The sequence below is a fragment of the Saccopteryx bilineata genome, chromosome 6 (genome assembly GCF_036850765.1).
Source record: "Saccopteryx bilineata isolate mSacBil1 chromosome 6, mSacBil1_pri_phased_curated, whole genome shotgun sequence".
Lineage (NCBI taxonomy): Eukaryota > Metazoa > Chordata > Mammalia > Chiroptera > Emballonuridae > Saccopteryx > Saccopteryx bilineata.
This window is the reverse complement of record NC_089495.1, coordinates 13,693,700-13,717,997: the sequence shown is the minus strand read 5'-3', so window position 1 is coordinate 13,717,997 and position 24,298 is coordinate 13,693,700. Positions and strand designations below refer to the sequence as shown.

General features: G+C 40.0%; 1 protein-coding gene across 2 annotated transcripts; it reads right to left on the bottom strand.

Moving 5' to 3' along the window:
* Window positions 1-1,225: 1,225 nt before the first annotated feature.
* Window positions 1,226-24,232, bottom strand: CFAP96 (cilia and flagella associated protein 96). 2 transcript variants are annotated; one of them, XM_066235776.1, is made up of 9 exons: window positions 24,101-24,232; window positions 22,632-22,684; window positions 21,924-22,101; window positions 20,220-20,439; window positions 13,864-14,001; window positions 13,684-13,759; window positions 8,617-8,796; window positions 2,705-2,874; window positions 1,226-1,380 (listed from the first exon to the last, which is right to left on the bottom strand). In XM_066235776.1, exons 3-9 carry the CDS (start codon window positions 22,021-22,023, stop codon window positions 1,332-1,334), a joined length of 933 nt encoding a protein of 310 aa, XP_066091873.1. In that variant the 5' UTR covers window positions 22,024-22,101; window positions 22,632-22,684; window positions 24,101-24,232; the 3' UTR covers window positions 1,226-1,331. The 2 variants fall into 2 exon arrangements, with proteins under 2 accessions (XP_066091873.1, XP_066091872.1); XM_066235775.1 differs by lacking the exon at window positions 22,632-22,684 and having other exon boundaries at window positions 24,096-24,232.
* Window positions 24,233-24,298: the final 66 nt, after the last annotated feature.

Sequence of the window (24,298 nt, the reverse complement as noted above, 5' to 3'; positions counted from 1 at the left end):
TTCATTCCACACGATCCTTTGGATAGGAAATAAAAAAATTAAACATTCTTTTAGAAAAAAGTAAACAGTTATGAGGCATGAAAATAAAAATATACATATTTGACAAGAGTAAAAAGTCCCTGTACCATCTTCAATCCCTTTAAAAGCCAGATGAATATCTGGATTGACATTAAGTATCTTCCCCACACTGGGAAAAAGAATGGGTCCCGAGGGAGAGCACTGCAGCATCCACAGGCCCCGGGCTCCAGCTCTGGGAAGCTCAGGCGGCAGGAGGACAAGTCCTAGGAAGCAGCATGAGCCAAAAATAACTTCCCCAGTACATTTTATTAACAGGTATTATAAATTTCTCTTTTTAAATACACCCCCCCCCCCAATAAATGAGGACTACTGATAGAGACCTCATTGAGAATTATACTGATGCACTTAAATTGCATCTTTTAACAACAGATAGTTTTAAGTGGTAGGGTGGGTGAAGGAGAGAGAACTTGGGGACCAACGGGTAAGGCGTAGGGGGGACACTCCAGGTGAGGCAGTGCTGGACACCCACAGGGGGGCATGTGAAGGCACCAGAGACAGTCTTCTTCCACTTTGTAACTTTGTAAATTTTTTATAAATGAAATAAAAGTGATTTCCCATCCCCCTAATGCATCCTCGGGGGCCCATCCACCAACACCCCCGTGGGACACCCCATCCACCCCCCCACAGGCCTCCCCATCCAACCCCCAACCCCCACGGGCCTCACCCCCCCATGCTCCTCCTCATCCACCCCCCCAACACCCACCTGCCTCCCCACCCCCCCACCCCCACGAGCCTCCCCATCCACCCCATCCACCACCCCCAACCCGCACAGGCCTCCCCATCCACCAACCCACCCCCCAAGGGTCTCCCCATCCACATTCACCCCTCCCCCGCAGGCCTCCCCATCCACATCCACACACCCCCCCAGGCCTCGCCATCCACCCCTCCAACCCCCCCAGGCCTCGCCATCCACCCCTCCAACCCCCACGGGCCTCCTCATCCACCTCTCCTCTACAACCTGCAACATTTTAACATGAAGGGTAAAAGCTCTCAGTTGACACATGACACTTCAAGATTTTACAAAATTTCTACACATTATATTCTCAGAAACACATATAAACACAGATCAATCAGGTATTATTATTAGCAATCTATTTATTAATAGTACTCAAGAGTATTAGAGTGGTAGGATTAAATTTCTCTTAAATGCTCAAGCTCTCTCTTCTACAGCACCTTATATTTCCCCAAGGACCGAGCACATGCTAGTGAATGCCGGGTGGTCAGGAGCCACAAAGCTGTTCCTCCTCCCAAAGCTAATAGGACTGTACTGGAGCAGTCTTGTAGTTCTTCACGTTTAGTGACCTAAAATTAGAAAATAAATGCCCATTTCATTCTAAAGGTGCAGGGAATAGATCTATAGATTCTTGTAAAAATATTTTACAATAAAAACATCCAAAACCAAAACTCCTCAACAAACTAAAAAGCTTCACTTTATATAAGTCAGATATACTTTAAAAATGTGATTTAAGAAGGAAATACTGGTTTTGGGGGCCAATTTTAAGTACCACCCTCTCGAGGTTTACTAGGTGTAACATGAAGGTTAGAAGAGCTTAAGCTTGATTCAGGATAATATTTGTGATAATATAAAAAATAGAGATTTCAATTAAACTCAGAATTACTAAACTTATGATTTTTTCAAAAGAGCAATCAGCCACTCTTCTTTTCTGTCCACACCTATATTCTGGGCATCACAGAATTTTCTGTGCTCTGGAGAGAAAGAACTCACAGGACACTGGCCCCAGAATATCGTTCCTACGGACAACAGTTAAATTACATAAATATTGAAGGGCAGTCTTTTTTTGTGATATAATAATAATGTTGGCTTATATCACTGTCTACAAATAATTGGGTGTGCTAGTGTTTTTATAAAAGAAAAGGTGAATTTGGTGTCCTTTACCTAATCTGCTTATGTATAACAAAGTTAGAAGTATGTAAATTAGTTTAATTGGCATTAAAGCTTTTTCAATGAATAGAGAGAACTTAATTCTTTCACTTATTTATGATCTTGCATCCACATGCACAAAATGATAAATTGTCCTTTTCTAATCTATGTTCTGATTTTCTAAGAACTTCTCAGTTTCAAAAGTGCCAAAAACCTGAGTAAAATTGAAGTTTTAAGATTCTTTAACAATATACTTTCCTTCAAAGTATTAAAAAAGTGATGGTAATAGCACTTTTAATTAACAAGAATATTTCCTGTTTTCATAAAAGATTAATTCAAAGTTAAGAACTGAAATCTTAAACCGGCTCTGAGAGCCTGGAGACCTTCAACAAGGCCTAGGAACTCTCTTGGAGAGACAGAAAATGTTAACACAGATGGTTAACTGAACTATAAATATCTAAACAGCCTCAAACGACTCATAATAAGAGATGGCATGGATGTGCTTTAAAAATTATGGACAGAATAGTTTGGTACAGCAGAATTAAGCTTTCCCAACTGTGAAGTTCAGAAATGGGAAAGAACTTCTACAAGGAAGGGAAGGCATATGGAAGAAGCTGAGATTTCTAAAGTCACCCAAATTTGTCATTTAAAAAAGTATGTACAAAGAAAAGATATTATTTTGAAGAAATATAAAAGTTGAAAACAATTTCTCTTGGTTTATGAAGTAAATGTAACGTATAGTACCTTCTGACATTCAAAGACATTATGCTTTTAATCGGTCTGCTCTTTGGTCCTCCTGGTGGTTGGAAAATCTTAGCGTCTTTGGTGAAAGTCTGTTTTGCCGATTTAGCCTCAAAAGGGTCATCAGAGTGTGAAGGGTAAGGGTCAAATGTCCCTGCTTTCATCCCACCAGGCTACAAGTGAAAACGAGACAATTTTATATGGTTTTGTGGAATGCTTCTAAAAAAAATAAATTTTGAAGAGGTTCACACATATTTGTATATTGTCTATGGAGTTGGTTTCACATTTAAATAAAGTTGTGTATTCTGTTTAATTCAAATACCATGCCTGACCAGGCGGTGGCGCAATGGATGGAGCATCAGACTGGGATGCAGAGGACCCAGGTTCAAAACCCCAAGGTTGCCTGCTTGAGCGCGGGCTCATCTGGTTTGAGCAAAATCCCACGGGCTTGAACCCGAGGTCGCTGGCTCCAGCAAGGGGTTACTCGGTCTGCTGAAGGCCCGTGGTCAAGGCACATATGAGAAAGCAATCAATGAACAACTAAGGTGTTGCAACGTGCAATGAAAAACTAATGATTGATGCTTCTCATCTCTCTCCATTCCTGTCTGTCTGTCCCTCTCTCTGACTCACTCTCTGTCTCTGTAAAAAATAAAATAAATAAATAAATTTAAAAAAAAAAAACAAATACCAGCAGAGTCTCCTTACCATCAATTTTATGGAATTAAGACACTGTAATTCTAAAAGTCCTCTATTAAAATGCAAATGTTTATAGAAAAATAATATTCTAAATCATTACCAACAAGTAGTATGTGAGTGAGTGAGAGATGATGAGGTCAGGCCACCATCTAGTTACAGAGTGAGCCCATCACTGAGGGAACGAGACCTCGGTCACATATATATATTTTGATGCAGAATGGAGTTAGGCAGGGCTTAGAACCAGAGGGTGGGAGAAAAGGCCAATGGTAAAATCTGTCCAACAGGAAGCCTGGCATAACATGAGTTTGTTCAATATCAGTCAATGATGAGAAAGATAATTTTGTAAAAAAAACAAAAAACGGGAATAGCACATAGAAAAAGAAGGTGAGTAGAAAATGTGATCTACTTTATATTGATAATCTATTAAGTCCATCAAAATATTTTTGACCTACACACAAAACAGATGAATATTTGTTTTGACTTTTTAAACTGATTTACCATGATTTGAATCTTTATATTATGTATAGTTGCCAAGAAAACTATAGAATCATAACTCACTTATTTAGGCATCCCTTCTCTTAGAGTAGCTAAGTCAAATATACCTGAAAACGTAATTCATTTGAAAGATATAATTGTAATTTTTCAAATTTTCTAAATTAAGGACACATTAATTTTTATTATTATTAATTTGAGAGAAAGGGGAAGGTATAGAGGGAGGGAGAGAAAGAGAAAGGGGAAGAGGGGGATAGGGAGAAGGAGATGTTGTCCCACCCATTTACGCATTCATTGGTTGACTCTTATATGCTCGCCAACCAAGGATTGAGCCCACAACCTTGGCTCGTTGGGACAACACTCTAACCAACTGAGTTGCCCAGCCAGGGCCAGGAAACAGATTATTTTGAAGAGCAACAAATAATAAGAAAATTCAAGAAGAGTAAATTAGAATTAATAAATGTAAAAGCAAATGGATGAGTTAAAAATAATAAAATATATGGTAAATATACTAAGCCACCAGATGATTCATTTTAAAATCAATTATACAGATATATCTATATTATAATTAAGTATGAAAGGAGTAGAGCAAACCCATCCATACAAGGAATATTAAAATACTATTTTGTGAACCTCTATGTTAATCACCTTGAAACCTGAAAGAAATCAATGATTTCCAAAGAAAATCTAAATGTCAAAATTGACTTAAAAAAAAAGATAGAAAACAGGTAGGAGGAGCCATGCAAGAAATTAAGCCCAGAATATTTCCTATGATAATCCTTTCAAGCTTTCAAGAAACAGATATTTCTGGTGCTATTTAAATTGTTATAGAATAGAGAGAAAAAAGGAAATCTCCCTGATTATTTTAAGATACTAACATCTACTTATACTAAAATAAAACAAAGCATACCAAAAAAAAAAAGTTTAGTCCAGTCACATAAAATTATTGATGCAAAAATACTAAAATATTAATAAATAAAACACAGTATTACACATAAAGATTACACAACACGTCTGACCAGGCAGTGGCGCAGTGGATAGAGCGTCGAACTGGGATGTGGAGGACCCAGGTTCAAGACCCCAAGGTCGCCAGCTTGAGTGCGGGCTCATTTGGTTTGAGCAGAGCTCACCAGCTTGGACCCAAGGTCGCTGGCTCGAGCAAGGGGTTATTCAGTCTGCTGAAGGCCCACAGTCAAGGCACACATGAGAAAGCAATCAATGAACAACTAAGGTGTCGCAATGTGATACAAAAAACTAATGATTGATGCTTCTCATCTCTCTCCGTTCCTGTCTGTCTGTCCCTATCTATCCCTCTCTCTGACTCTATCTCTGTAAAAAAAAAAAAAAAAGATTACACAACACAGTCTAGTAGAATTCACTCCAAGAAATTAATGGTTATTCATTAACAAGCCATAGAGAGAAAAAAATTTTAAAAAAAGGTGGTCAAAATACATAACACCAGACAGTTTATATAATTTTACATACATTCCTGATTTATTCCAGTCTTTGGCATCTATAAAAATGAAACACTACAGGTAATGCATTCCAAAATCTAAAGATTCAACTCCACAGAAAAGTAGCAAAGGTCCTTTTTCTCCCCTAGAACTTTATAAAATAATTCCAAAGCTCTAGAGAATACATAGACGAGAACAGCCAATAATACTTTTTCAAAGAAAAAGAGACTAGACAGCCCAATACTGAAATGTAACAGTAATAATTAAAAGTAGGTTGGGACTGGCAGAAATTAACAGCAGTCAAATAGAAAGGAAATTCAAAAACAATCCTCAAAGATTGGGAATTTAGAAGTGATGAGTGGCATTTCATGGCAGTGGTGTTAAGAATTATTCTATCAGTAAAATGGGGAACAATTAGCTTTTTAAAAGATATCAGTTTTACTGAAATCTCCTGAATTGTTATAGAACAGAGAGAAAAAGGGACATCTCCCTGGTTATTTTAAGATGCTAGACACAATACAATAGGCTGGTGCACATACAATAAGTCGCACCAAAGCTTACAATGCTATGTATTTTGACAGATGTATACATCCTTGAAACCATAAGAACACTAATCATACAGAATGTATCCTCCCCCCAAAGTTTCCTTCTCCCCTAAACACTGGATTTAGAAAAAGATAAAAGCTAGATCCTTACTGCACTCTTCACATCAAAATACCAGGGTGGACAAAAGTAGGTTTCCAGTTGTATGTGAAACACAGTTTATTCTTGTATTCTTGTTTACTGTATTGTATTACTTTCCTTACAAACAACTGTAAACCTACTTTTGTCCACCCCTGTATATTTCAGATGAAGATTTAAATGCAGAACTATAAGACTAAGAAGAAATCAAGAATGTATATTTTTCTAATGTTGGTGGTAAAGTTATGATACCATAAAACTCAGCACAAAGGACTGATAAATTTGATTACATCGAATTACTAAGTTTTTGAATAGCACAAAATACTATAATCAAAGTTAAAGATTCAACAGACTAAAACAATTATTTTCAACACAGATAAAGAATAATATCCTTAACATACAAAAAGATTGTATAAGTCAATATGAAAAATACAAATAACCTAATAGAAAATCTGCAGGGAAATTAGTGGGCAATTCACAGAAGAAAAAAGTATAAACAGAAGTTTAGAATCTATAAGAAGCATTTTCATTAAAAATTGTTGTAAACTTCTGCAAAGTGAGATAGATCATTTTAATCATTTCAAAAACTAAAAGATGGTCTGGGGGTTTTTTTGTTGGTTTTTTTTTTCCTTTTTGTATTTTTCTGAAGCTGGAAACGGGGAGAGACAGTCAGACAGACTCCCGCATGTGCCGACCGGGATCCACCCGGCACGCCCACCAGGGGCGACGCTCTGCCCACCAGGGGGTGATGCTCTGCCCCTCTGGGGGGTCGCTCTGCCGCGGCCAGAGCCACTCTAGCGCCTGGGGCAGAGGCCAAGGAGCCATCCCCAGCGCCCGGGCCATCTTTGCTCCAATGGAGCCTTGGCTGCGGGAGGGGAAGAAGGGGGGGTGTGTAGAAGCAAATGGGCGCTTCTCCTATGTGCCCTGGCCGGGAATCGAACCCGGGTCCCCCGCACGCCAGGCCGACGCTCTACCGCTGAGCCAACCCACTAGGGCCAAGATGGTCTGGTTTTTTATGGTTTTGGTTTTTTTGTTTGTTTGGGTTTTTTACAGAGACAGAGAGAGGGATAGACAGGGACAGACAGGAACAGAGAGAGATGAGAAGCATCCACTATCAGTTTTTCATTGCAACACCTTAGTTGTTCATTGATTGCTTTCTCATATGTGCCTTAACCATGGGCCTTCAGCAGACCCTTGCTTGAGCCAGCGACCTTGGGTCCAAGCTGGTGAGCTTTGCTCAAACCAGATGAGCCCACACTCAAGCTGGCGACCTCGGGGTCTCAAACCTGGGTCCTCCGCATCCCAGTCCGATGCTCTATCCACTGCGCCACCACCTGGTCAAGCTGGTTTTTTATGGTTTTGAGAAAAACTATACCTAAGATTTAGAGAGGCACTTAGAAAAATCAATTGTAAATTCAAATATGTCTGAATGATTAATAATTATTTCATTATAAGAACTTCTTTATTCCCCACTCGCTAGCCATACTTTGTGACTTTTCATAATTTTAGAAAAACTAGTTTCATAATTCTTGGTATGAATAAACAAAAGTTTATTATTTACATGGGTAATGAAATAATTTGACAGCAAGAGGCATCTTGTCTTTAAAATGCTTAATATTTTTTCATTCTAAAACTTTTAACTAAAGACACATGCAGCCCCATGTTCATCACAGCATTGTTCACAGTGGCCAAGACATGGAAACAACCAAAAAGCCCTTCAATAGAAGATTAGATAAAGAAAATGTGGTACACATATACTGCACTATGGAATACTACTCAGCCATGAGAAATGATGACATAGGATTATTTATGACAACATGAATGGACCTTAATAACATTATACTCAGTGAAATAAGTAAATCAGAAAAAACTAAGAACTGTATGATTCCATACATAGGTGGAACACAAAATTGAGACTCATGAACATGGACAAGACTGTGGTGGTTACCAGGGGGAGGGGAAGGGAAAGGAGGGGCATAAAGAAAACCAAATAAAAGGTGACAGAGGACACTTTGACTTTGGGTGATGGGTACACAACATAATCAAATGTCAAAATGATCTGGAGATTTTTTATTTTTTTTTTTGTATTTTTCTGAAGCTGGAAACGGGGAGAGACAGTCAGACAGACTCCCGCATGCGCCGACCGGGATCCACCCAGCACGCCCAGCAGGGGCAACACTCTGCCCACCAGGGGGCGATGCTCTGCACCTCCGGGGGGTCGCTCTGCCGCGACCAGAGCCACTCTGGCGCCTGGGACAGAGGCCAAGGAGCCATCCCCAGCGCCCGGGCCATCTTTGCTCCAATGGAGCCTTGGCTGCAGGAGGGGAAGAGAAAGACAGAGAGGAAGGAGGGAGTGGGGTGGAGAAGCAAATGGGCACTTCTCCTGTGTGCCCTGGCCAGGAATCGAACCCGGGTCCCCCACATGCCAGGCCGATGCTCTACCGCTGAGCCAACCAGCCAGGGCCTGGAGATTTTTTTTTTTAAATCTATGTACTATAATGGATCAATGTCACCCCGTTAAAATTAACTGTCTAAATAAAATTTTTTTAAAATAATAAATAAATAAATAAATAAATAAAACTTTTAACTTACCTTTTTACCAGGAGAAGAAGGTTTAAAGGGGCTTGGAAATGGTTGTTTTGTGTCTGCTCTTTTAATCGGCGGTAGAGGTTTCTCCGAAAAATAAGGATTGGTATCAAAATATTCTCTTGGGTAAAGATTTAACTTGAAAGGTGTTCCTTTAAGTAAACTTTGGTGTTCTTCATTCTCTTTCTGTAAATTAAAGAGTTTGAAGTTATATAGCATAAATTACTCAAATTGATAATAATATAGTCAAACTTTAAAATTTTTAATACAAGTACCTACATTTTCTAATAGATATTGCTAGGTTCATATTTTTTGAAACATTCCTTTGATATGTTCTGTTTTTATGATACAAAAGATATGCTTACTTAAGAACAAACACAACTAGGGTTGTTCATTATCAATATAAATGTATTGGAAGTATAGAGATCTGTTTATCACCTGAACAAATCTATATTCACTATCTGGGTGATATAACATATTGATAGTAAAACAAAATAGAGAAGAAGAAGAAGAAGGAAGAAGAAGAAGGAGAAGAAGAAGAAGAAGAAGAAGAAGAAGAAGAAGGAGGAGGAGGAGGAGGAGGAGGAGGAAGAAGAAGAAGGAAGAAGGAAGAAGGAAGAAGAAGAAGAAGAAGAAGAAGAAGAAGAAGAAGAAGGAGGAGGAGGAGGAGGAGGAGGAGGAGGAGGAGGAGGAGGAGGAAGAGGAGGAGGAGGAGGAGGAGAAGGAAGAAGAAGAAGAAGAAGAAGAAGAAGAAGAAGAAGAAGAAGAAGAAGAAGCAGCAGCAGCAGCATGACCAGGAGGTGGCATAATGGATAGAGCATTGGACTGGGACACAGAGGATCCAGGTTCAAAACCCCGAGGTCGCTGGCTTGAGCACGGGCTCATCCTGCTTTAGTATGCGCTCATCTGGCTTGAGCGTGGGATCATAGACATGACCCCATTGTCACTGGCTTGAGCCCAAAGGTCGCTGGCTTGAGCCCAAGGCTGCTGGCTTGAGCCCAAAGTTGCTGGCTTGAGCAAAGGGTCACTCACTGGCTTGGCTGGAGCACTCCAGTCAAGGCACACATGAAAAAGCAATCAATGAACAACTAAGGTGCAGCAACGAAGAATTGATGCTTCTCATCTCTCTCCCTTCCTGTCTGTCTGTCCCTACCTATCCCTCTCTCTGTCTCTCTCTCTCTCTCTCTGTCCCACACACACACACAATAAAAGGCTGGTCTTTAGTTCAAACCCTGACTCCTTCCTGCTTTTTCGTGTTTCTCAGGGACTCTGGGGTGCTCTCACTGTCACATTTCTTTCAACTGTCAGTGAAGGTAATATCCACCCCCCCACAAGCTGTCGTGGCAATTAAATGAGATTCTATACATAAAGAATCTGTCGGTTTTTACTGCTAAGAGGGAGGAAAACTTCCTCTTTACATGAGACATCTTTATATGACAATACTTTTAGCGACCTAGTACTCAGCAAAGCAGAGGTCATTTCTTTCCCCCCTACACTGCAATCTTCCCTACGGGGCAACAAGCATAAAAATTACTGTCAATAAAGTAGAAAAAGTTTCATGTTATAAAATATAGATTCAAAAAGACAACTGTAAAGTAAATATTGATAGATTCATTTTACTTTTTTCAAACATAAAATCTAATATTTCATCATTCAACAGAAAACGTTTGATAAATGAAATCTAAAATAGACAGCTAATCAAGGAAAGACGAACTTTCATTTCTGAGAAGCCTCCTGGGACACTCAGACTTTTTCCTTCTTTTGGGGTTCTCCTCTTGCTCTAGTGTCCCCTCTGCCTTTTCCAGCCTGTAGGAGCTCCGCCCCTTCTGGTCACCTTTCCCCTGCCCCCACACCACAATGGCACTGATTGTTTAACCATTCTGATAAGTCTTTTGAGCAGTGTTCATCAAATTTTCATTTTAATGAATCACTTTATAGGTTTTTTTTTAATTAGAAATCACCAAGCTCTTTCTTCAGAGATTTCTGGTCCTATGGATCCCCGGTGTGGCCCATTAATCAGCGGTTTTAACAGTCACTCCAGGTGATTCTGAAGCACGGTATCATAGGCAATGCTTTAGAATCTGAATATTGGCCTGACCAGGTAGTGGCGCAGTGGATAGAGCATCAGACTGGGATGCAGAAGACCCAGGTTTGAGACCCTGAGGTTGCCAGCTTGAGCATGGGTTCATCTGATTTGAGCAAAGCTCACCAGGTTGGTCCCAAGGTCGCTGGCTTGAGTAAGGGGTTACTTGGTCTGCTGTAGCCCCACAGTCAAGGCACATATTAGAAAGAAATCAATGAACAACTAAAAGTGCCAAAATGAAAAATGATGCTTCTCATCTCTCTCCGTTCCTGTCTGTCCCTATCTATCCCTCTGTCAAATAAAAAAAAAGAATCTGAATATTGTATTTGTTCTACCAACCCCTGCCCTAGAGAGTATTCAACTAAGTACTGATCAGTACATATTTGTGAGGAAACAGCCCAAAGCTAAGAGAAGTGCCAGCTAAAAAGATCAGTGGTCACAGTGTCCAGTTCTCACACAGAGCTGGGAAGGGCACAGGCCCGTCAGCTGTGCTAGAAACCGGGATACCCAGGGCACGTGGTATAGTACACAGAAAGGTCTTGCCTCAGTAGTGGGGAAGAATTAGCCCTAGATTGAGCACTGCTTCATCCATCGAACTTGGTTACAAGTTATTTAACTGCATTCCAGAACAAAGCCCAAGAATATCTATCTGTAAGAATACAAAAATACATAGCACTGACAATGCCTGATATCCACTTAAAAATTACCAGTGTCCTGGCTGGTGGCACAGTGGACAGAGTGAAGTCCCAGGGAGCCGAGGTCACTGGTTCGATCCTGGGTGTCCCCGGCTTGATCCTCAGGGCCCCAGCTGGACCTCGAGGTCACTGGTTCAAGCCCCAGTCAGGGCACATATGAGAAGCAATCAATGGATGCACAACTAAATGGAACGATAAGTTGATGTTTCTCTTTCTCTCAGAAATAATTGGAAAGTAGCAAGAAAATATGACCCATAGTAAGAAAAAAAAATCATTCAAAAACAATCAAGAACTGCCATAGATATTAGAATTAGCAGAGGCCATTAAAATATAATTATAAATGTATTCCACATACTCAGAAAGTTGAGACATGTAAGATATGGGGAAAAAATGCTCAAATTGAACTTCTAGAGAACAAAACCACTATGTGTGAGGTTTAAAATATACCAGATGGCATGAATAGCATATTAGACATTGCAGAATAGATTAGTGATCTTGAAGACACAGCAATAGAAACTATTGAAAATGAGAGAGAAGAAAATAAGAGTTAAAAAAAGAGAAGTAAACAGAGCATTGGTAAATTGTAGAAAAATTTCAAGAGACTTAATGCACAGGTAAATAGAATCCCTGAGAAGAGGAGACAGAAGGAGGGACAGAAAAAAGATATGCATAAGTAATAGCTGAAAACAATCCCAATTTAATGAAAACTATAAACTCTCAGATCCAAGCTCCATAAACCCCAAACACAAAAAACATGAGGAAAACTACACCATGGCTCATCATAATCAAATTGTTCAGATGAGTAATAAAGTCAGGAAAAAAAAGACGGTTTATACAGAATGACAAACATAATCATGATAGCTACTACCCTATCAGAAACAATTCAGGCAAGAATAGAGTGGCATGATGTCTAAAACTCTAGGAAAAAAGCAAGGGTACATTTTACAATTATTTTCAGAATTAATTTTAGGAAATCCAAGGAGGATTTCTTACTTAGAGTAAGTTCTGAAAGTAAGAATAAAAGAACTCTACTGTGAGTAAAGTATTTTCTATCCATAAAATTTGGGATGGAAGACTACTTACTGAACCTTTGATAAAACTGCCTTGTATATATGTATTATTATTGTTCCTATATATGAGAAGTAGTTTATATGTAATTTTATGTAAATTGAATTATCCATACATAGAAACAGAGATGCTTACTTTCAAACTGCCAAGGTTTCTGCCCAATTTAATAGAAAATTTTTCCTGGGTTTGGACATGCCCATTGGCCACAGTGACCATTATATCTTTCTATCTCACAGACCCAATGCCACTTAAAGTTGCCACAGCAAAATTACTGACAACTGTGTGCCTAAACACTAAAAAAACAAAACAAAAACACAAAATACCACTAATTAAATGTTTGCCATTTAATTTCTGTTGCTTAATGTCCAAACAAACTTAACATTTTGTTACTACCAGCTCTCTATGTTGATGTGGTTAAATGATGTTGATATTGTTCCGAATGTATTAGGGTTCCTCTATTCATTCACATGTAGACATTCTCTACATAAGTGAATACGCCACATTGTAAGTCAAATATTGTACAGATGAGTGTAAAAGGCAAATGCTGGTACATTTCAGTTTTCCTTTCTGCCAGTTCATGAAGTGAGTGGTTTTCTCCACCCTGTCACTCTCTCCTCCATAGGTCTTCATCCATTCTCTACTCCTCCTTTCTCACTTTTCCCCCTCACTCCTCCATTCCATTCAGTCACCATAATGGCTTGATCAGCCCCAAAGTACCTCCCACCACTCTGTTAGGTACGAGATATTAGAGCGTGCTGGGAAAATGGCTAAGGGTTAGGATATGATTCTTCCACTCAAAATAGAACGCAGTTGATCAGGCCAAGTTAACAGAAGTCTCACAGCTAGTTGAGAAGAAATGGAAGAAATGGAAGACAGATGTGGTATTTTTAAAATTTTTATTGAGTTTATTGGGGTGACTTTGGTTAATAAAATTACACAGGTTTCAGGTGCCCAGTTCCACAGTGACCTCATCTGTGTACTGCACTGTGTGTTCATCACCCCAAGTCAAGTCTCCCTCCATCCTCTGGGAGGAGCTGAGAAGATCTAGAGCAAGATGTGGAAATCTAATACAAAAAATATAAAATTATCATGGTTCATAAACATCAGTCTGCCACTGCCCTGGCAATACAAATATGTAAAACAGAACAGACCAACATTAGATCGCAATTGACTTCTTTAACGAAATGAAAAAGGTTGAAAAAAGTTAAAATATATACATGATTTCACCTTATAATTCACTTTTGGTGCATCATAGAAATCATCAGAGTGCGAAGGCTGTTTAGCGATTGTAACGTTTGCATAGCTAAGGAAAGAAAATAAGTAATGGTGACTTCAGGGTCCAGAAATTTTAAATTGTATTTTTTTAAGTTCAAAACCCATGATATAAAAGTATTAAAGCTATCTCACCCATATCCAGTTCCTTTCTTTCCGGGGTTTGTGTATAAATTCTTCCCAGGCGCCACGTACTTTACCCTGGGTTTTAACTGTGCACTGAAGAAGGGGACGGGACCGCCTATGGTTCCATAGTAGCTTCCTACTCCACATCTTAGTTAAAAACAACAACAAAAAACAGAGCAGGTTAAACTGGCCAATTTTGTGTGATATATATTTTATCCCAATTTATAAAAAGTGATTGGAAAAGGAGCAAAATTTATGCGTTGGAACTGACTTGCTTACCTTTGGTAAGAAAAAACTATTTTGTTAGTTTTTAATCCAATTTGCCCCATTTTTCAAAGACAAATTTTAAGATGAGTTTTTAATTTTTATGCTTCTTTTAAAGGTTCACATAAACAAAACTTTATAATCTCTAGGAAGTTAAAATAGTTTCTATTAATTCTGTTAACTAGAACAATGAATAGACCATTTTGTGTTTTTTGGATGAATTTCTAGGTACTTTATGGCAAATTAGCAAATAAATGGCTAATTATTCCTGATCACCCATTCAACTAGAAACTACACTTTTAAAATATATACGTATCGCTTCAACTGTTGATGGCAAAATAAATTCCAAGGAATTGCTTCTTTTTGGTTCATACTTACTACTTCACTATAAAAAAAATTCAGCAAATATTTTTAAATTTTAATCTTAACTTTTCTGGGCCCACAGTACATATTTAATCATTAAGTCATTTACTACCCAGTGCTTTATTTTAACAAATATTATCCATAAAATTTTTGCAATAAAAAGGACAACTAATGTAACAGTCATAGTCTCTAATTTGCAAGTTATCAATGAATTAAATACCTTTTTTTTTTTTTAGTGAGAGGAGGGGAGACAGAGAGACGGACTCGCCCATGTTCCCCAACCAGGATCCACCGGTCAAGTCCACTAGGGGGCGATGCTCTGCCCATCTGGGGCCCTGGCTTGGTAGCTGAGCAATGGAGCTATTTTTTTTTTTTTTTTTAGCATCTGGGATGGAGGCCATGGTGCTATCCTCAGTGCCCCAGGCCAACTCTCTAGGGCCAATTGATGCATGACTGCAGGGGTGGAGGGGGGTGGAGAAGCAGATGGTTGCTACTCCTGTGTGCCCTGACAGGGAATCAAACCCAGGACATCCACACACAAGGCCGATGCTCTACCACTAAGCCAACTGGACAGAGCCAACAAATTTAATAATCAGAAAATGGTCTCCAAGACAAATGAAACCTTATCATCAAAACTTGACTATTTATACATTTGAACTTAAAATTTTAAAAACTAGAAAAATATCAATGTTTAATTACTTTTTTTAATTTTTTAAAATTTATTTATTTATTTTGGAGAGAGAGGAGAAGAGAGAGAGACAAAAACATCGATTTGTTCCTGTATGTGCGGGACTAAAACCATAACCTTTGTGTATTGGGATGATGCTCCACCCAGCTGAGCCATCTGGCCAGGGCGTGGTTACTTATCTCTGGTCTACAAATAAAGGTTCCATCAGGAGAAGATACTAATTTTCATGAATTGCCATCTATGAATATATGTCATAAAACATGATATTAAAAGCAATGACACCACAGACGAGAGGTCAGTTATGAACAGGCCTAATCTAAGAGCATGTGATTTAATAATGCAAGCAATAAATATCAATACAGTGGTACCTAGACACATGACTTTAATTCGTTTTATGGCTGAGCTCATGACTCAACTTGTTCGTATCTCAAATCAAATTGCCCCATTTAAATGAATGGAATGCAATTAATCCATTCCAGCCCCCCAAAACCACACAAATTTTTTGTTTTATATGCTTTTAAATAAGAAAATGTACTTTATAAATAACAAATACATATATATGTGTGTGTGTATATATATATACACATAATAAGAGAGAATGTAAAGAAATAAACTGGTTTATGAGGTGTATTTACCTTCAAGGTCAGGCGAAGATGCTGGCGGAAGGGGAGGAGACTGGAGGAGGAGGTTTCCATTTCGTGCATTATCGCTTAACATAACTTACTCTCTACACATTTAACACTACATTTAATTCCAAAATTTAACTTGCACACTATGTATGATATGTAATTTTATCACTAAACTTAATTGCTATTTTTTTACTTTGCTTAATCATCATTTTCTTCACCGACTTTTGGCTTTTTCTCCATACTTTCCTCGCTTTCACTTAGAAGCCGTTTCAACAAAAACCTTTGTATGGAAGTTTATTTCTTCCTCCCTTTCAGAACGTTTGGCAGGCCATCTAGTGGAGGATGGTGGAAGCTCATGAATCAAATATCCACTCATGACTTAAAGCAAAAAATTCAATGAGCGACTGCCCGCCTCTCAAATTGCTCATGATTGAAAGTGCTCGTGTGTCAAGTTACCACTGTTCATTTAAAATGCCTATCGTCCCATAACGTGGTGGTGAATGAGTACTAGAATGAGGCTTATTTCTACTGCCAAGTTCTCTTTTTGGGAACTCTTTCTGTATCCCACTAAATTACAGGTTATTTCCCACATATCTGTGAGATTTAAAAAGAAAGAGGCCTGACCTGTGGTGGCACAGTGGATAAAGCGTCGACCTAGAAATGCTGAGGTTGCCGGTTCGAAACCCTGGGCTTGCCTGGTCAAGGCACATATGGGAGTTGATGCTTCCAGCTCCTCCCCCCTTCTCTCTGTCTATCCTCTCTCTCTCTGTCTCTCCCTCTCCTCTCTAAAATGAATAAGTAAATAAAAAAAATAAAAAAATAAAAAAATAAAAAGATAAAAAGAAAGAAAAGTTCATCTAACTATAGAACTGTTACTATTTCTTGGCTCACAAATGAATCTAAGCATACTATAATGTATCAAGGCAGTAATTCCCACTGAATTATGGGGGGCACTGAAAAATAGGAATAAGTTATACCTATTATAGGAAAGGGTAAAAAAACATGTAAAAGAAATGAAATAGTGCAGTGGATGGAGCCTCAGACTGGGATGCGGAGGACATTGATTCGAAACCCCGAGTTTGCTGGCTTGAGTACGGGCTCACCAGCTTGAGCACGGGGTCACTGGCTTGAGCTCAAAGGTCACTGGCTTGAAGCCCAAGGTTGCTGGCTTGAACAAGGGGTCACTTGCTCCTCTGTAGCCCTCCAGGTCAAGGCACATATGAGAAAGCCATCAATGAACAACTAAGAAGCTGCAACAAAAAATTGATGCTTTTCATCTCTCTCCCTTCCTGTCTGTCTGTCCCTATCTGCCCCTCTTTCACAAAAATAAATAAATAAACAAATAAATAAATAAATAAACAAATAAATGAAATAGTGACTCCTCCAGTCTCTAAGGAGAAAATAAAGAAGCCAAAGAAAAAGAAATAATAATACAAATAAATAATTCAAACCTATCCAAAGTGTGAAAAGGTGGAAAAAGATTAAACTATAATAACAGAAAAGAGAAAATTCCCCACTTTTAATAAAAACTTAGCAGTTTTTGCCTGGCTGGTGGTGGCACAGTGGATAAAGCGTCAACCTGGAATGCTGAGGTCGTAGGTTTTAAGCCGTGAGGTCACCAGCTCTGAGCATGGGCTGGTCAGCATGGGGTCACTGGCTTGAGCAGGGGGATTATCTACACCATCCCAAATCTTGATAGCTTGAGCCCAAAGGTCACTAGCATGAAAAGCCCAAAGTCACTGGCTTGAGCAAGAAGACATTGGTTTGGCCCCAGCCAAGGAGCGAATGAAAAGCAATCGATGCACAACTAAAGTGAAAGCGACTGCGAGCTGATGCTTCTCACCCTCTCTCTCCCTGCCTGTCTCTCACTCCCTCAAAAACAAACAAAAATACTTGGTAACTTTGACTTAGAAGATTGAAGCTTCAGTAATCTTAAGAAAATACTGTAAATAAGCACAAAGTTAGCCTTCAACCAATTCCCACCTACCATAAATTTTAAATTGAAAATAACATTAATGAGTATAAATGAACATATTAGATAATAAAACTCAGCTATAAAATATATGATATAATATTACCTATATGATTTTATTTTTTTCTAGCAAGAGAGAGACAGAGAGACAGGAAGGCAGAGAAAGAGAATCATCAACTCATAGTTGCGGCACTTTAGTTGTTAATTGATTGTTTCTCATACTTGATTGGGGGCAAGGCTCCAGGTAACCAATTTCCCCTTGCTCAAGCCAGCAACCTTTGGGCTCAAGCCAGCGACCATGGGGACATATCTATGATCCCACGCTCAAGCTGGCAACACCGCACTCAATCTGGTGAGCCTGTGCTCAAATTGGTGAGCCCACTCTCAAGCCAGTAACCTCCGGGTTTCAAACCTGGATCCTCAGCATTCCAGGGTGATGTTCCATCCACTGTGACACCACTTGGTCAGGCTGATTTTATTTATTTAATGATTTTAAGTTAAGAGAATAAAATGAATCTTAGGGGAGTGGGGGTGAGTGAGGTGATGCGCCATAAACACTAACATTGCAATGAAGGATGAAGGATGATTTCTGTTTTAAAAAATGAATCCTCAGCCCTGGCCCATTGGCTCAGTGGTAGAGTGTCACCCAGCATGTGGAAGTCCCAGATTCGATTCAGGTCAGGGCACACAGGAGAGGCAAATATCTGCTTCTTCACCCCTCCTCCTCTCTCTTCTCTCTATCTATATATCTCTTCTCCTCCCACAGCCATGGCTCAGTTGCAGCAAGTTGGCCCTAAATACTGAGGATGGCTCCATGGCCTGTGCCTTAGACGCTGAACTGGGCGGTTGCTGAGCAACAGAACAAAGGCCCCAGATGGGCAAAGCATTGCCCTCTAGTGGGCTGGTGGGGTGGATCCCAGTTGGTACTCATACAGGAGATTGTCTCTCTGCCTCCTCACTTCTCATTTAAAGAAAAAAAAAAAACAAATCCGCACATTGACATTTGTAACTAAAATATTAAACCCCATGAATGTATCTTCACAATGATTTTTAAATAATGTATTTTTGATAATTTTTAAAAAATCTATTTATTGATTTATTTTAATGAGAGAGGAAATAAGAGAGAGAGAGACAAGAACATCAATCTGTTCCTGTATGTGCACTGACCAGAAATCTAACCAGCAACCTCTGTACTTTGGGACATTGCTCTAACAGAACTATCTAGCCAGGGCAATAAATTACCTTCTTTATCAAAAAGGTTACTCCCGGCCCTGGCCGGTTGGCTCAGTGGTAGAGCGTCGGCCTGGCGTGCGGAAGTCCCAGGTTCGATTCCCGGCCAGGGCACACAGGAAAAGCGCCCATCTGCTTCTCCACCCCTCCCCCTCTCCTTCCTCTCTGTCTCTCTCTTCCCCTCCCGCAGCCGAGACTCCATTGAGCAAAGATGGCCCGGGCGCTGGGGATGGCTCCTTGGCCTCTGCCCCAGGCGCTAGAGTGGCTCTGGTCGCGGCAGAGTGACGCCCCGGAGGGGCAGAGCATCGCCCCCTGGTGGGCGTGCCGGGTGGATCCCGGTCGGGCGCATGCGGGAGTCTGTCTGACTGTCTCTCCCCGTTTCCAGCTTCAGAGAAATACCAAAAGAAAAAAAAAAAAAAGGTTACTCCCAATTTCACTTTTTTACTAACACTTCGTAAAGGTTTTGTTTGTTTTAAGTGAGAGGCAGGGAGGTAGACAGACAGACTCCCCCATGTGCCCCAACAGGAATCCACCCGGCAAACCCCCTATTGGGTGATGCTCTACCCATCTGGGGCCACTGCTCCATTGCTCAGGCAAACAAGCTATTTTAGCACCTGAGGTGAGACTATGGAGCCATCCTCAGCACCTGGGGCCAACTTGCTCAAACCATTCAAGCCATGGCTTTTGGAGAAGAGAGAGAAAGAGGGAGAGAGAGAAAGATGAGAAAGGGGAGGGATAGAGAAGCAGATAAGTCACTTCTCCTGTGTGCCCTGACTGGGAATTGAACGCCAGACTTCCACATGCCAGGCCAACACTCTATCACTGAGCCAACCAACCAGGGCCTACAAAGGTTCTTTTAAAGCAGAAAAAATAGTCCAGGGCACAGATATGATGACCCAAGACAATTTTTTCCCTATCCTGACTACCCCCAGGTTTTTGATCAAATTTATTTTTATTATTGAGTTGGCTTTTATTATATAAACTAACAGAGAAGTGTAATATAATCCAAAATGTAATGTGATAGAGAATCAATTTAATCAATTACCTATCAACCTAAATCTTCCAATATCACTGTCTCCACCTAAAACCAAATGACCAAATGGTCATATTTTTAAAAATAAATCCTATATGAGGAAGTCCTGTGGCAAAACAAACACTTAATTTAGGCTAGAGGAGAGGAAGGTGCAGATGTTTATAAGGCTCTTCCCCAAGCACTTACGTTTTCTTCTCTCCACTACTAGGGAGGAAGGCTTTGCCCAGATTCTTTTTGGCTTCTTCCATCATACGCCGTCTCCTCACTTGGTTCATACTGACATAGCCTTCGCCCTCAAAAATCCTTACAAAATGGGGATCAAAGTAACCCGCCTGGAGATTGGACATCTCTTTGGACCCCCCAGGTAGCATCTGTTTATTTTTGCTTGCAGCTTCATTAAAGGGTCCTTTAAAAATAAATTAGGAACATAAGTCTTTGAGCTCACTAGTAATTAAAGAACATGCAAAATGACTTAGAGAAGTTTCAAAAGGCAAGATAGACCAGTAAGTTTTGAGACCTCAAACCTGTTTCAAAATGTTGACCGAAAGCTCTGTGCGAAAGTCTATGTTGACAATAGGATCTAAGAGGGATGCATTAAAATATTTTAATCATTACATTAAGGTACTGGTTATAGACTGTGAATTTCAGAGCCGGAAGAGACTTCAGAAGTTGTCTAATCCAATGCTTCCCCATCTACATACTGGGAAACACTATTTGTGTGAGACAGCAGTCGTGTTGTGTGCATGTGTAGGTTGAAGAAAAGGGTGCTCCACACTCAGACTGAAGCAAGTTACCTGCTGGGTGTATACTCAAGACACGTGAGTGCCTTTATCCACTGAGTAAATGACATGAACAGGAATGTTCACAGCAACTTCAATTGTTATAATAAAAAACAAGAAACATGCAATCAGCAGGAGAGCAGATAAATTGTGATATATTCATACAATGAAATATTAGGAGCCCTGTAATTTTTTTTAAAGGCTATTCTTATGAATACTTCTTAGAACTTTTTTCATAATTTGGATCAGTTTGGGAAGTACTTTGGTAATGTAAAGAATTGTTTGACATGCAAACAATCCTTAAATCAACAGGTTATTTAAATGTGAATTTATATCATTGATTTTTTTAATTTAAATTTTCAAAATGTAATATATTCACATGGTTACAAATGCAACAGTATTATTATTTTACAATAAACCTTCCTCTCACACTTGGGCACTCAGTTCCTCTCCCACAAGCAATCATAAAATTAAATGCTTCCCAAAGAAACTTTAGGTATGTTCCAATAAATATTTTCATATATATTCTGCCCTTGTAATGCTCAGCATACTATATATACGATTTGTACCTCAATTTTTAACTTAATGACATATCTTGGAGGTGTTTAATATCAGCGTAGTCTTTCTTATTGCTATGCAGAAGACATTGAATAGCCAAAAATCTGAGACAGTTAAAAAGTTTATTTACTTTCGTCCTTACTATTTATGACTGTCCTATATCCTGGAGCTATTCACTTAGCATTTCATTTTTCAAGAAGGAATGGTGGGTACAGATGTAAATACTCTTCCCATAGGAGAGTGTCCCATTTAAGAAAATGAAAAGCTAAAAAGACAATATTCTTGGAGAAATTTGCCATTAACCCTTGGGAAGAAGTAAAATGACTTATGAGGAGAACATGTAAAGGTAGAGCAGCACAATAAAATGAGCTTCCTGTGCTTATGAAATTAAATTCTCTTAACTCTATTGAAATTTTACAAGTCTATTCAACTTTAGCACTAATATTTTAAAATATGGAGCATTAAAAAATAGTATTTGACTTAGATATTAAGTCCAAATTTTCATAGAGAAGATGTCCACTCTTAGGCTATAAAGAAAGCCAGCTGTACTTACGGTCGAATTGTGACACATATTTATCACCCACAGTAATATACGTCATCTCGCTGAAGAGGCCAACCCTCTCCATGTCCGTCTTCCCTCCCTCGGCGGGCATGGCTGCTTCCTGTGGTGCTGTTCTCCACACTGGTGACTTCGAAAGCTTCCTTAAGGCCGCTTCTATGATAGCTCAGTCCTACCTTGCGATGAAAATTACAGGAGGGGACGTTTAGAAAAAAATGGTGATTACTAAACTTCAGTTCTACGATGACTCTAAATCACTCTGAGTCTGAAAATGAACGTTCTCTATACAACAATAGTCCCAAACTCTGTGGGGAAAGAATCCACCGTGTGGGGCTGAGGGGGGAATGATGGGATGGAAAGAAGCCACCGTGTGGGGCTGAGGGGGAATGATGGGATTCCAAGTTATCACCAGGAACCCTCCCTTTGACGCTGCAGGCGAACTACCCACAGGCGACAAGGTGTGTATGACAGCGGTGTTGCCTTGCCATCTGTCTGTTGTAAATGATAAAATTATTACTTTATAGTGAGGTATACATGTTGTGCAAACAACATCCTCCCTTTGATTTCCAGTTAGATATAAAAGTCATAATTAACAAAGGCAGGTGTTTTCAGTTTAGATCAAATGATTTAAACATACTGCAGTCCCTCATGTTGAAAATTAGAACGGAACTTTCTAGAATACATAACACATACACGCATTACCCTGTAGTTCTTGAGTTTTCTCAAGTTCAGTAGGAGTGAGAGAGGACAATTGTCTAGACAAGATAAAAACAACAAAACAAAGGGAAATCCACAATGAATTCAATGTATTTGTTAAAGGGTAGACTGCAACTGTGATTTTCTTTCGAAATCTCACATTAAACGTGCAACTATTTACTTAGATATTAATTTTTAATTAGATATATTCTAAAAAGGAGAATCAAAGAGCTAAGAATATTTGCCTCCATTTTCTCATATTTTTAAAGCACTAACTTGATTTAGGCACTGGGCATATATTAGTGAATAAATCAAACCTTGGCTTATGCCTTGAAATTGGAGCAAACTGTTTCAATGACACTGAACTTGAATATTTGGAACTGAGACTCACCTGAGCATGAATCAGTGCTAACGTGTAATATCAAAGGGGCAAGGGAATAAAATAAAGCTTAAGAAAATACAACCACTTCCCCCATCCAACCTCTTCCTCTGATCTGGTAGGCTTTAAAACTAGATGTAGGTCAGTGGGGTTTACTATGTTGGTTTGCATGGTATTTCAAAGCACCATCCCCACTGCCCAACCACAAAAGCTTCCTGTACTTTTACAGGGGCTCACAAAGCCGCTATTCCCTCATCTGTCACCCTGGGGACTCTGCTCCCTGGCACCTGGGCTCCATTTCTCTTCCTTAAGCTCTCAAGTCCTGCTCTCCCCAGCCGCAGGACCATGGCACATGCTGTTTCACTTTAGGCAGGTACTTGACTGTGCCATACCCTACTGTTCCCCAATTAACACTGAGCCTTCGCATTATTTAATTCATGAATCACTTCTTTAATCCCCTGTCATTGCTGCATGTACTCTTCCCATGTCCCCATCCTAGTTACACAACGGGTTCTCATTTTACATCCAGCGTGTAGGAATCCCTTCGTTAACAGTTGTCCCTCCCCTCCACACACACATACACTAAACTGTTGACTCCACAAAGGCAGGAACTGTGGTTCAGTTTGGTTCTTAGCACAATATCCCCAGTATCTGCGCTACAGGGCAAGGGAAGGCAAGAAGTTCTTGCCTTGGGTTTTCCACTACTTAACTCTTCGTCAGCAACATTTGCAATATCACCCACTCATTTATTATTTCGCAGATGCTTTGCAAACCTCTCCTCTGGGTAAGGCTCGCTGGTAGAAGATAAGAAAATTGAGATTTTAAAAGGCATGGATGCTGCCCCCAGACAGCTTACACTCTAGTGAAATACATATACTTATTATGTACACAAGGACCTAAGTATAGCACACGTGGAATGTGGCAAGTTCCCCTCGAAAGGCATGGATAAAGTGATGGTTGGTGGGGGTGGGGTGCAGAAGGGGCAGAAAACTTCTGGCTAACGTGATGAGGAAAAGATTTCCCATCAGGGAAACGGAGGCTCGGAGCAGGGAGGTGTCCGAATGGCAGCACGTGGCGGCCGCGCGGACCACGTCACCTCTCAGAAGGGCACTCAGTCCGACAACCGAGACGAGGTCCTCTCAGCTCCAGTCCGGGTAACCTCCGCGGCTGCAGAAGCGACCTAGGCTGAGCGCACGCCTCGCGGGAGCGCTCCTTCCCGGCGCCTCACGGCGAAGAGCCAGCGCGTGCGGCGCCCAGCCGCTGTTTGTTGTGACGCGTCGCCTCGGGTACCGGA